Source organism: Nanorana parkeri, unplaced genomic scaffold (genome assembly GCF_000935625.1).
Source record: "Nanorana parkeri isolate BGI_ZX_2015 unplaced genomic scaffold, ASM93562v1 scaffold546, whole genome shotgun sequence".
Taxonomy (NCBI): domain Eukaryota; kingdom Metazoa; phylum Chordata; class Amphibia; order Anura; family Dicroglossidae; genus Nanorana; species Nanorana parkeri.
This window is the reverse complement of record NW_017306814.1, coordinates 778,320-793,063: the sequence shown is the minus strand read 5'-3', so window position 1 is coordinate 793,063 and position 14,744 is coordinate 778,320. Positions and strand designations below refer to the sequence as shown.

Genomic DNA, 14,744 nt, shown 5'->3' with positions numbered 1-14,744 from the left:
CCCCATCTTTTATATTTTACCAAAAAATTGGGTAATAATAAATGTTTTATCATTTAATATAGGGGAAACTGTTTTTTTTTTTAAATTTCGGTAATTTTTCCTTTAATATAGTAAAAAAATAAAACCCCCAGTGGTGAATAAATACCACCAAAAGAAAGCTCTATCTGTCCCCAAAAAAGGGTATAAAATTAATTTCAGTACAGCGCTGCATGACGGAATAAATGTCAGTTAAAGTACCGCAGCGCTGAATACTGAAAAATGGCCTGGATGGGAAGGGGGTTTAACACCGCGGATGTCAACTGGTTAAGAGGGGGCTATGTGAATTTATGATTACTCTAGTTAACCCTGCCTGTACTGTGCTTGCAGATTTCATTATCAGTTGTAAACTACATTTGAACACTGTCCTAACAAAGGGTTAAAGCGTCCAAGCATTGTGTGTTGAGAGGAACCTCAGTCTGACCATCTAGTTTCACTCTCAAACTGCTCAGAGTAGCCTGGAATCTGTACAAAGCCTTCATCACGAAAAAGCTAGAAAATAAATCTATTTGTTTTAGGTTCTTTGGTGTGTTGTGTGAATGGGAACACATGATAAACATATAGAGGGGTTTTCTCAAATTTGACTGCAAAAGTGGAACTACACTTTAAGGGGTGCAGTCATACTGAAATGTGTGCATTTACGTGACTCAACACAAGTGCATTCACTTGCGTTGCCATAGTATGTTGGCGTTGCTTTTTTTTTTTTTAAATGCACTAAGCTATTTGTTCTGCCTTGCATTCATTTGCGTTATGGCACATGTTAACAAACAAAAAAAGATACCTTATCGCACTCCTTACTGCGAAAAAAACCTAAAATTGGATGAGGGGGGTGCTCACAGTGACCGCGGATGGCGCCGCCACTCAGTACAAAATGGATAGATGTCACCTGTGTGTGTGTGTGTGTGTGTGTGTGTGTTACGTATTCATCAGCATTATTGGTAAGTTGTTTGATTTGACATTATGGGCCCACTCACTTTGTCATCGCATAAGTAGCTATCAACAAATTAAGTCCAAAAAAAACATTCATACCATCTCACTCTCTTCTCAGAAACCTTTTTAAATGTGTGATGAGATGTTCCTTGAAGTTTGTGTTCTGCTCAAGTAGTGAACATAATAAATCACATGATAAATATGCGAACTGTGTAAGAAGTCACTTATAATGAGTTGAGACATAGTTACTGAAAAGTTATGAGCAGGAAACCCTCAAGATGCTTTGACCACTGACTGAAAGGTCAGCTTTTCAGTGTTCGCTAATCTCTGGATTTAAACTTTACAAATGCATTCTAGTATCTTAACTAATGACAACAATGTAGCTTATTTGTGTATAATCTCACATTCACTGATTTGTATTCCATCACGGGAGTGAGGTTTAAGTGGTGGCTCGTTGGCAACATACGGACCATGGGGAACAAAAGTAGCCACCCTTCAGAAGGCAGGACAGTGTACCTGGCCTCCAACGCTTCTGGGAGACATAGGTGACATCATAACTTCTGTCAGATCTAGGAGCTTGAAATCCCATGAGGTTGTACAATTGCAGGGGTCTGGATTTCATTCTCGTTGGATTTTTAAGCACCCAGCTCTCCCCGAAGGCAGCGATGATTCACTGGGAAGCTTTGGAGGCAAGGCCGAGGTAAGTATTTTTTTGCTTGTAGCATCCCATTGAAAAGAATATTGCTTTGCTAATAGGTAATGACAATGTTGTTGCCATATCAGTATCACAGTACATTGTTTTGGTGTATACAGGTGTGGGAGCTTGGTTAGATTTCTTCTCAAAAATGACAGTTGGGACATCTGCCTGTTCTCAAGACTAGCGCCTGGGATCTGTCACAGCCTGATGGATGGATGTGGCACACACATTCTAAAAGTTGTAATTGCTTTCTTCTCTAGAAAAGGAAGCAATTGACTTTAGTGTTGAAAGATGTCTTCAATACATGACCTCATTGATCAGAGTTGCTCCATACCATGATTGTCAGAATCAGTGGTTGAAATTGCATTGCTTGCTTTTATTGGTGCAAATGTGACTAGCATAAGGATTCTATTATTAATGTTTATTTTTCTTTCCTTTTATAGGTGTTGGCAAATCTTGTCTACTATTACAGTTCACAGACAAGAGGTTCCAGCCTGTTCATGACCTGACGATTGGTAAGTTACTCTGAAGAAAACACCTGTGTAAAATATTTTTAAAACCTTGAACTGCAATACATGTGATTTTCTAATGTACTGAAATAAATGATCTATCTCATGAAGCAGACAGCTGAGGTTATTGTAAACAGGCATATACTTCAAACTCTTCAGTTTTGGGGGCATTCTGTACACAGTTCATTTATGAATTAACTCTCACTTCCTGTTTGTGTAACTGGCTCACTGTATGTTCCGAACAGTCTGCACAGAGTTTGAGGTGAAATTTCAGGCATCCTTTGCTCTTTGGTTTGGTTTATAGAAGTATGCCATATGTCTTTGCCAATATTTTGACCTTTGGGATGTTTTGCTTCTCTTTTTACAACACTGGAAAAGAAAATAATGGGCACTCAACACTGAATTTGAGGAAGTTTATTGAAATTATGTATTTTTAATTCCGTTTAAAAGGGGTTGAATATGCAATCTAGATTCACTGAAGTGGAGTGTCACTTTAAAATACCGGAGTTTTCACTCGACACAATGAATTAAAGTGCAACTATAAGATCTTATATTACAATCTAAAGTCCCAAATCCAGTTACTAGCCCTATAAAATACACAAAACATAATCCTTTACCTTCCCTGACTGAGCCAAATCCTCCATTTGTGTCACGTGCTTCCCATCCCAGGCACTGGAGCTCATAGACGGAGAGATTCAGTAACAGGAAGTGCTGTCAATTCAGAAAGCGGAGAGCAGTTCTAGATGTGGCTAAGTTGCAGGCCTGTCAATCAGCAGTGACAATGCTAAAAGCCGCACCCCCTGCAACACTGTAGTGCAGGCTGGCACAGCCATCATAGGAATGGCAACTCTCCTCTGAATTCAGAAGTGCAACTGCCTTGCCACACCATTGCTTGAAGCTACATAAGATGGACTTCACTTGCAGACTCAACAAGTATTTGTGGGACTTTGCCAGGGGACAAGAGACATTTGAACATATTAAGTGATGCTGCATATATATATATTTTAATAGGAGGCAATGGTTCTATTTTAAAGGGGAAGTAAAGTCAAGAATGCCACTTGTTCTGGTCTAAAAGCATATAATACATACTTTTCCCAAGATATCACTATTATTGATCCCGATAATGTCACCAGCACATGTGCACTTTATTGCACATTCATGGCATTCTGGCAGTGTCATGATGTAAAGAGAACTTATGCCTTGATGATATCCTCAACGATGTCTGGCATAAGCACTTGCTGTCCCGGGACTGTTTGCTGAAACCCAACGTGACTACCAACGTCGCAGGGATTGGCAAGTTCTGTGAAAGGGCTGTCTCCTTTTCATAGTCACTGAAGCATAAGTACTCTAGAGGAGGTCTTGCTGAAACCATCAATTCAACGGAAGGTCTTGCTGAAACCATCAATTCAACGGAAGGTCTTGCTGAAACCATCAATTCAACGGAAGGTCTTGCTGAAACCATCAATTCAACGGAAGGTCTTGCTGAAACCATCAATTCAACGGAAGGTCTTGCTGAAACCATCAATTCAACGGAAGGTCTTGCTGAAACCATCAATTCAACGGAAGGTCTTGCTGAAACCATCAATTCATTATATACACATACCAGATACTTTAACTACAGAACGCAGTGAGTTGGTGATATTAAAATGCTTGCGTACCTGTTCTGTCATTTCTTTTACTAAATACTTTCTCCTGAATTTTCTGTAGTTAAGGAAGTGTTCCGTTTACAAATGGAAGAAACACTGGAGGCCATTTATAATAGAAAGCGAGTATCGATAACCTTTCTCCACTGGACACTAAAGTGCTGACTCCATACAGCATCTGCATTTTATGAATAATTCACATGGTGTGGAGCCTGCAGTGTCCCATGGTGTCTTCTCTGCTTACCATGGTCAGGGGAGGGCTCCCTGTGTGACTTTGGCAGGTCATGTGAAGGGGCTGTCCTCCTTTTACTTTTTTTCATTCCTTATATTGAATGGGGCATCGCTTTCTTTGGAGCTCCAAAGCAAGTAGTGCTACACATACTTGTAAAGCACAGAGCTTTACCGACATTCATTTTCTTACCTTTTTTATTGCGGTAAGGCCTTCCCGCTGCTTTAAATTTAGGTCCCAAAAGGTAAAGATTAAGGGGACTATTTCATTTTTCCATGAGCATAAAATATAAAGCTTGATTGGTCATGTGCAGCAACACATGTTGTTCTTGTTTTCAGTATAAGACTTTGTTACAATAAGGTAAATATAGACTGTTAACCTTTGTATTAGAGCAGGGGTCCCCAAAGAGCCAGTACACTGTCCTTTAGAAAATTGCCCAGAATAATGAGGAGTAAACATTGCCTAATGCTAGGAGGTCAGTGGGAGTAAAAAATGCAACATAGATGGTTGGCTATGGAGGCATGATGCCCCATCTGTGCTAACAGTGGAAGAAGAAATAGTGCTCCATTGTTTGTCAGTAGAAAAAACAGTGCCCCAACATTGGTATCAGTGAGTGGTTTAGTACCCCAAAGTTGTTGTTGCCGGGGGGGATTATGCCCCACATTTTAGTGTCGGTTGGAGAAATAGCACCTCATTGTGTCAGAGGGAGGAATAGTACCCCAATGGCTAGATACAGGTAAGCATACAGCCACATCTGGTCTGTGGCCCTCAGTTTGGACACCACTGTATTAGGGAGTCATCCCTTAACCTGATATTTAAAAAAAACTTTTAGTACGGACCATAGTTAAATAAATTAAATATGCAGAACTAGTATATATGTTCCTTTTGTAAATTGTTCAGAATATTTCAAGCCATCCTTTTTGTTATCCTTGTTAGAAGGGTGGTAAACCCTTGAGTGCTGGTTAAAAAAGAGCATCCATTGGCTGCAGAAATGTTTGGGCCACCTCAGGCCTTGAATAAAGTCATATGCTGAGCTCTTAGCCTGAGAGCTTCAGGAACTTCCCCTTAGCAGGGGTTTAAGCACGTATCTGAACCAGCTGTTTTTTTCATTGTTTTACTCATGCATGTGAATATAAACATGTAAATTTGAAAATGAGGCGCTCCCTAGGCATGTAATAGCAGGTACATCACATGAGTGTGCACAGGAAGGAGAGGGGTCACCAGATTCACCAAGAAAAGTCTTTGACTCAGTGGCTTGGAGATTACTCAGTACTCCTCCTTTGGGGAAACAGATGGATCTCCCTGAAAGTGGCAGTTAGGGCAGTAGATACAACCTCTGCAGTTCTGGCTCAGGGTATGAAAGTCCAATCTCTAGATTATAGAGTGAAATAACTTCATATACAGCACTTTCAGTATCACATACTACTTGGACAAACTAGAGTACAATGGGCATATAAAAACCATCTGTAAGCTCAGCGTATAAATACAGGCCAAGGCGGTTGTCTTTGGTCTTTAACAACCTTTTTACTTTAATTTCAGGGGACTAAATATACTTTGCAAGTCCCAATAAGAAGCTCAGCAAGTTGTTTATACCAACTGAACCTCATTTCGAAATGCACATTCCATTCACTGACAGCTATGACTTGCTTTGCAAGACGCTTGTTGTCGTTATTCACACTTGTTGTCGATTATTCATGTGACACTACTATTTACAGCAGCAGTGGCACTTATGAAAAAGTTGCGCAATTTAAGCATAATTCAGTTTTACATATTATACGGATGCATATTTCATTTGAAAAAAAATACATTTTCCAGAAAGTCAGTGCTATTGATTTTTTTCCTTTGAGTGGCTGCCTCAGCTTTTAGCTTTAGAAAAATATTAACACCTTAAGAACCAAGGCCTTTTTTTTTTTTTTCCCGTTCCTTACATGATATAATCCACATTTTAGGCCTACAAATTACTTAAAACCCCCAAATATTATATATTTTGTGAAAGCCAATACCCTGTAGAATAAAATGTTGCACGACATTGGCTCCACTTATGACCAAACCCCAACATTTAGCGAAAAATGCACTTAAGTAAAATTTAGTACCCTAAAACACTAACCCCCCTTTTTATATTTAAAGAAAAATGAGGTTACGAGTAAATAGATACCCAACATGCCCAGGTTAAAAATTGTGTGCATCTGTGAAACTGCGACAAAATTCAGTACCCCAAAAAGTCCATAGACGACGCTTTAAAAGCCCAAACAGGTCATCAGTTTAGAGATGCGTGTAAATATTAGTCCTATAATTATTTATCTCACGCTGGCGTGTGCGGCGATACCCAACATGTGTAGCGCAATCGTTGTTTACTTGAAGGCGCACGGAGGCAAGGGACTTAAAAAAAAAAAACAACTTTTAATAAATGTACAAATAATAAAAAAACGTGTTAACCTTTTAAGTGCTATCACGTACGTGGGCTAACAAACCCCCCATGTGATAGCATATTGGTGGTGACGGGTAATCTTTAAGGCAGGGGTAGCAAACCTACAGCCCTCCAGCTGTGGTGGAACTACAAATCCCATGAGGCATTGCAAGATTCTCAAATCCACAGTCATGACTCCCGAAGAGATGCATCATGGGATTTGTAGTTTCACCACACCTGGAGGGCCGGAGGTTTGCTACCCCTGCTTTAAGGTGATACTGGGGGTCCAAAAGACCCCCAATATCACCTTTCCACTCTAAATAAGCTATTAAGGTGCATTATTGCACTTTAATAGCTTATTGCTGGGCTTCAAGGGCCCAACAATGACAGCTCAGGGACCAGAAATGATGCAATACGCGTCGCTCCCGGTCACATAGAACAGGGAGGAGATTGGTGAACGGAGGTTCGCCGCTCTCCTTCCCAGCTTCCTGCTGACACCCGAGATGCCGGTCCCGGGCCCACAGGAGGCCCTGGAAACACGGCAGAGCAGCGGAGCCCAGGAAACATGGAGGGGGCACTTCACCGGCCTGTAGAAGCGGTCTGGCGACATCTGAGTCGCCAGAATCGCTTCTACTGTAAAGCCAGCTGCCGGCTCTACAAATATGAAGCCGCCGGGAGTCTGTTAAACCCCTCAAGGACCCATGATAGAATTATCCCGCCATGGAGGGGTTTAACCTACATGTACACAGTTCTTGATTAAGCATTGGCAGCACTTTGCTTAAAGGTCCATTTACACAGGGAAACCAAGCTTGTCTGACACTGCAGGTAGTGTTCGCTGAACCCTCTGTGGAGCATGGCTGCAGGGCTTACAGACTCCTGGCATCATACATGTCCTGTTGACATTATAGATGGTTCAGTAAACCCTAAATAGTGCTGTGATCATGGCAGCTCTCTTCACCAGTTGCTAAATTGAGCTGAATGCAAAGAGGCATATGCAGGCATGTAAATGCCCACAGATACTACAAAGCAGGACGTAATTGTTCAAGGAGGTAATTTAAGTGAACCTGTTTGCTGTACATGGGCAAAATGCCAGGTTTGTCCTCAGCAGAGATATAAGTAATGAGACCAGGTTAGCAGGGAGGTATCTTATTTGGTAATGGGTCCACTTTAAAGTGTATTTTCAGTTTTGCAGGCAAATTGGAATAATACTTTATATTTCTCAGTTCTGATATCTGAATGGCAACATAATAATACAAATATAAATAAATAGCTTCTTACATTTTAAGGGTTTTTGACTTGCCTAAAATTCCTACCTAGTTTCCCACTATGTGATGTTAAGGAGGGGCTGTGGAATTTTTACTCTAGTTAGCCCTGTCTGTACTGTGCTGGCAAATTTCATTATCAGTTTAAACACTTGTCTGTCCTCACTAAAGGTTAAAGCCTTATAAGCACTGTATGGTAATGAGAGGCGGTTTAGTCTGTCCCACAGTTTGACCCTCTACTTTCCCTTTCAAAACTGCTGAGAGTAGCCTGCAATCGGCACCATGGCTTTCTCTGATGAAACATCTAAAAGGTAAATATTTTTTTTTTTTTATGTGAATAAATACCGTATATACTCGAGTATTAGCCGAGATTTTCAGCCCATTTTTTTGGCTGAAAAGCGCCCCCCTCGGCTTATACTCGAGTATATACGGTATTTATTCACATAAAAAAAAAAAAATTTTTTTTTTTTTATGTGAATAAATACCGTATATACTCGAGTATAAGCCGTCCCGATTATAAGCCGAGGTACCTAATTTTAACCACAAAAAAAAGGGGAAAAAAAAATTTTTTTTTTTTTATGTGAATAAATACCGTATATACTCGAGTATAAGCCGTCCCGATTATAAGCCGAGGTACCTAATTTTAACCACAAAAAAAAGGGGAAAAAAAAATTTTTTTTTTTTTATGTGAATAAATACCGTATATACTCGAGTATAAGCCGTCCCGATTATAAGCCGAGGTACCTAATTTTAACCACAAAAAAAAGGGGAAAAAAAAATTTTTTTTTTTTTATGTGAATAAATACCGTATATACTCGAGTATAAGCCGTCCCGATTATAAGCCGAGGTACCTAATTTTAACCACAAAAAAAAGGGGAAAAAAAAATTTTTTTTTTTTTATGTGAATAAATACCGTATATACTCGAGTATAAGCCGTCCCGATTATAAGCCGAGGTACCTAATTTTAACCACAAAAAAAAGGGGAAAAAAAAATTTTTTTTTTTTTATGTGAATAAATACCGTATATACTCGAGTATAAGCCGTCCCGATTATAAGCCGAGGTACCTAATTTTAACCACAAAAAAAAGGGGAAAAAAAAATTTTTTTTTTTTTATGTGAATAAATACCGTATATACTCGAGTATAAGCCGTCCCGATTATAAGCCGAGGTACCTAATTTTAACCACAAAAAAAAGGGGAAAAAAAAATTTTTTTTTCCCCTTTTTTTTGTGGTTAAAATTAGGTACCTCGGCTTATAATCGGGACGGCTTATACTCGAGTATATACGGTAATATACAAAACGTGCAGCGCTATAATCCTTACTCAATGTAGGATCTGTATATACCCAAAATCCGTGTACTATATAGTAAAATGACTGCCATAAATACCATATCAAGCAATACTTTTAAATCCAGCAATATAAAATCCAATCTTAGTCCATAAATACAGTAATGCAAGGTGCTCCAGTAAAATGGATAATAAAGTGACCAATAAATCAAATCGTATATATAATAAAATCAAAGTCCATATGTATAAAGTTTCAAATGCACCCCTGCAACCAATTCCTGGATGCCTTGCAGCTGTGGTGGAGTGGTGAGTGCGAAGCTGTTTCTTTAACAGTATGTTGTGTGAATAGAGACACAATAAACATAGAGGGGTTTTCTTAAGTATGATTGCAAAAGTGGACATACACTTTAACCCTTACTGCTCTGCAGTACATGGTCGTAAGAGTCCTGGATAACCTCTGAGTACAGTGAACTTGGTCGCCAAGGAATCTCCACTTCCGATCAATATTCTGGAGCTCCGGGCCATTCAGTTGTCTCTTCAACACTGGACCTCTTGACTGTGAAGTCACGCTACTACGATTCAGCCAGACCGTGCTACAGCAGTGACTTAAATCCACCATCAGGGAGACACCAGAAGTCCCTCAGCGCAGAGAGAAGCAGGCGTGATTCGGGCTTAGGCAGAACCTAATTTACCGGTCTTGACCACTGTTCAGATCCCAGGCATGGAAAATTGCCAGACAAACTTTCTCAGTTATTAATGTCTTGAATCTGGTGTTTGTTCTCCATCACAATCGTTTCAAGCTCTCTGTTGCAGGTGAGGAACACACTGGACATGGACCGCTGGGCCTCCAGGTTCAAAACGAAGGACAAACTTGTTGCCAGGGCATGGATCCTCGGACCTTGGCAGTGGATGCTCCAGTGACTCTTGGGCAGGGGTGGCAAACACAAGGCCCGCGGGCCGAATCCGGCCCGCCGGACCTTGTAATGTGGCCCGCACAGCAGCCACCTCATTTTGCCAGGTTGGGATTTCAGCAAGTGAGCGGCGCGGCCAGTCTGAGCAGGAATTACATATTCCCCCTTACTGTGCCGCTCCGCCTCCGCCCTGTCTCCGCCTCCACCGCCGCCTCCTCTCTTTCTGCAGCCATGACGGCTTACAATGCCGCTCTGGTGCCCACCTCCACCCCGCCTCCCCAGTCCTTCCAGCCAGCGATGCCGGCTTTTTTGCATGCTACTGAATGTTCATAGTGGCAGAGATTGCTGGCAGTTTTTTGGGCAGTTTTTTTCCCCCATCCAGAGGGCTGCGTTCTGTGCCTCTTCTTAATAAACTGTGTGCTGCTATTTTTAAAGTTTTATCGTAAAAAAAAAAGAAGCAAAGTACTGATAACACAGGACATCCACCCACAGAGGGATGGTACCACTATAGCCCAATAAAAAAAAAGGTACTATAGCCCAATACAAAGGGAGGGAGCCGCCTATACAGGGAGGTACCAGAGCTGGTCCAGATAGGAAGGTAGGGGAGAGTACAGATGTGAGGAATTTTTAGGCGCAATCCTGACCCCTGCACTGTGTACGTAGCGTACTTTTGATGGTGGGAGGGCTCTTGACATCTGCTGTATTGGGAGTGGGGTGCTCTGGATGTCTGCTTATAATTATTATGAGAATAATTTAATTCCATGCCAGTTGAAAAGGAGGGTTGCAGACTGCTGGTATCGTCCACGGGCTTGCTGTTATTCTTCTTAGGCTTCTGTTTTCAAGGCTAGTTATTACTTATAATTATTATTAAAACCAGTAGCAACTGAATGCAGAGGCAACTATTTATGATAATAAAGAGTAGATGCATAGTCCTATACAACCGGCCCTTTGAAGGTAACCATACTGCTGATGCGGCCCCCGATGAATTTGAGTTTGCCACCCCTGCTCTAGGGGATCATTTCAACCTGATTTTATGCCCTTACCCCTCTTAACCTCCTTTCTTGTCTACTCTGCAGAATAAAGATGGAGGGCATCATTACACTGATCTGGTCCTGGATAAAGTATAGCTCCAACATAGTCAACTGTTGGCAGACTCTCCATGGTCCCTCCTGGGTCGTACGGCATGTCTCTGCCAGTGACAGCTCTACCATCCTGCTTCTGTTGAAGTCTAGGTCCTGTGCGACAGGGGGCCTATCGGTTTTAGTTATCCCTATGCTCTTAAAGCTCATGCACACAGCCGTAAGGAAAAAAGCTTTTTTTTGTTGTTTTTTTCAGTAAAGCGGGACTGGATTTGAATGCAGGTGTATTGTTTTTTATGGACCCATGCACACAGTACATAAAGATGCCAGCAACATCCTGCGTACTATAGTACTAACCATATTTTTTGATACAGCCGTGCACCATGGGACAAATCCTGTCTTTCCTCCAGTCTGGGTGAGGATTTGGCTTTGAGTACCGTCGAGTCAAATCTCAGCCTTAGAAGCGTGTTTTCTAGAGACTACTTGCCTGTCGATTAGTGAAGGCCTTCATTAAGAGTGGTGCATCGTTCCTCCTGTATGTTTCCCTCTAAATCTATAGGATGTCAACCTAGTTCTGTCAGTCCTTCAGAGGATGCCTTTTTAACCTGTTATGGATATTCCTTTGTCCACCCTTACTCAAAAGGTTGCCTTTCTTGTCGCCATCACTTCTGCGCGGTGATTTTGAGTTGGCGGCCTTGACCTGTAAAGAACCCATTCTTGTGCTGCACGAGGTCAAGGTTGGGACCTCTTTCCTTCCCAAAATGGTTTCTTCCTTTCACTTAAACCATGTCTTACCATCTCTATGTCCCGTGCCTAAACATCCTAAGGAAGCTTTCCTCCTCTGTTTGGATGGCATAGGCTAATCGAGTTCATCCCCTTCAGCCTCTTTTTGTCAATCCGACACTATTTGTCATGCTTGAACGCCACTGCAGGTGTCAGCCAGTCTCTCGTTCCACAATCGCTGGGTGGATTTGACAACTCGTCATTCAAACTTATCACCGCAAGGGCAAGGCTCCTCCTTTCCCAATTAAGGTGCACTCTACTTGGACTGTTAGTCCTTCCTGGGCCTCTCAGTATCAGGCTTCATTTTTCTTAGATTTGCAAGGCTGCTACCTGATCTTCAGTTCACACATTTGTTACCGTATAGGACGTGGACATTCAGGCTTCTACAGATGTCTGCTTGGTTCGTAAGGTTCTTCAGGCAGCCCTGTAAGCTGTAGAGCCCTATCTGCTCCTTTGTTGTATTCTGTGGTCCTGTTAACCATTAGTTTACTGTATTGCCCAGCCCTTCGTTGGACTGCTTTTGGAAGTCCTCGGGTTTCAGAATGCCGCATCCTGTGTCCTGTATTTAACAATTAAGAAAATAGCAGTTTTGGCTTGGTGTACATTACAGGAAACAGGTCCATCCCCTGTTTCTTATGATCTACTCCTATTATTTCTTGCTTAAACCTGAGGCTTGTGCATAATTTCATGAACCTCCTGCAGACCAGCCACTGTACACAGACAGTGGTGAGCATCAGCTTCAGGTGCAGAGCCGGTCGGACCAGCTTCGTGCCTTCTGATCGCTGTGATTGGCAGGGAAAGGAGCTATTGAATGAATGGGTCGTTCATTTATTAGTTCCTGGTGAAATAATAATAAAGCATAATTAAATGTTTAACCCTTTCACTTCGCTCTCCTCTATAGAATATGTCCACTCCATTTTATCTCTGCCCTGAGCTGTATTTTAACCTGTTTACCTACCTTATCCTACACATCTGTACATTAACCCAACCCCTTCATCTCCAGCCTCCCATTGTATGTGACCTGTACATTCATTCTTTCACTTCCTCCTCCCTCGTTAATGGCGCACGAGATTCAATTAAATGTACAGGTCACACACAAAGTTCCATGTTTTAAACCCATCAATACTGGCATGTTTCTTTACAAAAATTCACATGGCCTTCGGGGTGTCCATTTTCTAAAAAGGTGTTTATTTTGGGGGGTTTCGTACTGTCCCGGCATTTTTATGTGCTATGTTTTTGGGTTTTTTTAACAGAAAGTAAGGGAAACAGTTTTTTTTTTCTTTATATAGTAAAAACCAAAGGAAAACACTATTTCTCAAAAAAAGGATATAAAATGAACGTGTTCAGTGTTGCGTGCCAGAGTCATTCTCAGTCAAACTTTAACTCCATTGAAAAATGGCCTGGTGATGAAGAGGTTTAACATGCCAATACTGAAGTGGTTAATTTAATGGGAACAATAGCAGATATCTAACCCTGTCACACAAAACCTGAAATAGTTGTTTGTTCCATGCTAAGATGTAAATAAAAGTGTACCTGTCTTTTCCAGGTGTGGAATTTGGTGCACGAATGATTACAATTGACGGCAAGCAGATAAAGCTTCAGATTTGGGACACAGTAAGTACACATTCAAAAGCTATTTTAATTCAAAGAACTCTTTGTAAACATTTTTATGCAATGAGGAAGAGTAAACAATACCCCCTGAACCTCTCCAGCTTTCATAGTGAACGGGCAGGTTAGAATATCTAACGAGGAATTCACAGTGCAGATTTCACCCTGCCAAGCATTTCTGGTGAGCACTGTTGCCTTTGCCTAGCTATTGCTTTCTCCTGTACACCTTTATACCAGAGCAGAGAGTTGCCAAGTTTATTGATCTATATAAATTGGACTGGATTTGTACCCTTCTGCTGCTTTCCTGAAAACTCCCCTTCCAGCAATGAAAGAGTCACTGTCACTTTGCTCATTCAGGGCCCTCTCCCCTCGCTGGCAATCCTACAACAATCTTGGGCAAAGTGACAGTCTCTCTTTAAGGCCTGTCAAAGTGAAGCTACAATTTCACTTCGATTACATAAGCATGTGGTGCTGCAGAGTCTTGTCCCTTTTATGCACACGGCTGTATTCTATTGACTACAGAAGGCTTCCTGCTTTTAACATACTTGTACAGTGAGCGTAGACACCTTGGTTCTGCCACCATGTCATTAGAACTGTTGCTATATACCTTCCACTTTGACACTATATCTACTTGTGATCTGGACATTCTCAGTAAATTTGTCAGCAGCACCACCTGCTGGTAAATTATAGATAGTAATTTATGTTAAAGCAGGAAGGGCACAGGAACAAAGTGCCGGAAGGTGTTTATTCTGTGTAAAAGCTGAGCTCTAGGCAGATATAAAAGACAAAAATGAATGCAGCTGTGTAATCATTAATACATTATTTAACCTCTTGCCGTCCGCCCGTAGTAAAAAAACGGACGGACGGCACTGCAGCATCTGCGTGTTGCCGTCTCCAGACGGCAATTTTTTTCTGCTCGCGCTTGCCCCCTAGCGGGCACGCACGGGCAGAAAAGACCCGCTCAATGCACAGACCCGTTACCGGGTGTTTCACATATAGGCGATCGGCGGGTCCATAGCCCGCAGATCGCCTATATGTGCTCGTTCGCTCGTTATACCCAGAGAGAAGAAGCTGATAAAGCAGATCTCTGCTTCATCAGCTTCTTTTGGGGTCCACAGGTGATATTAGGGGTCCTAGAGACCCCTAATGTCTCCATAAAGAGGACCTGTCAGTTGATTCCTGGGATCCGCTGCCCCATCTTGGATCCCGGGACCGGCTCCGAGGGCGTCAGGAGGACGGGAGATCAGCTCCTTGCTGATCCCCGTCCGGGCTGTGAATGCAGAAGTGATGTGTGTTACATCACTTCCGCATTCACCTGTCAGTCATCTGGAGAGAGAAGAAGCTGATAAAGCAGATCTCTGCTT

At 41.8% G+C, this 14,744-nt stretch overlaps 1 protein-coding gene across 1 annotated transcript in view; it reads left to right on the top strand.

Moving 5' to 3' along the window:
- Positions 1-14,744, top strand: part of RAB2A (RAB2A, member RAS oncogene family) — a 90,112-nt gene that overhangs the window by 12,171 nt on the left and 63,197 nt on the right. The window contains exons 2-3 of the mRNA XM_018561817.1: positions 2,107-2,178; positions 13,319-13,386. Coding sequence (XP_018417319.1) covers positions 2,107-2,178; positions 13,319-13,386 — 140 coding nt within the window. The remainder of the gene's footprint in view (positions 1-2,106; positions 2,179-13,318; positions 13,387-14,744) is intronic.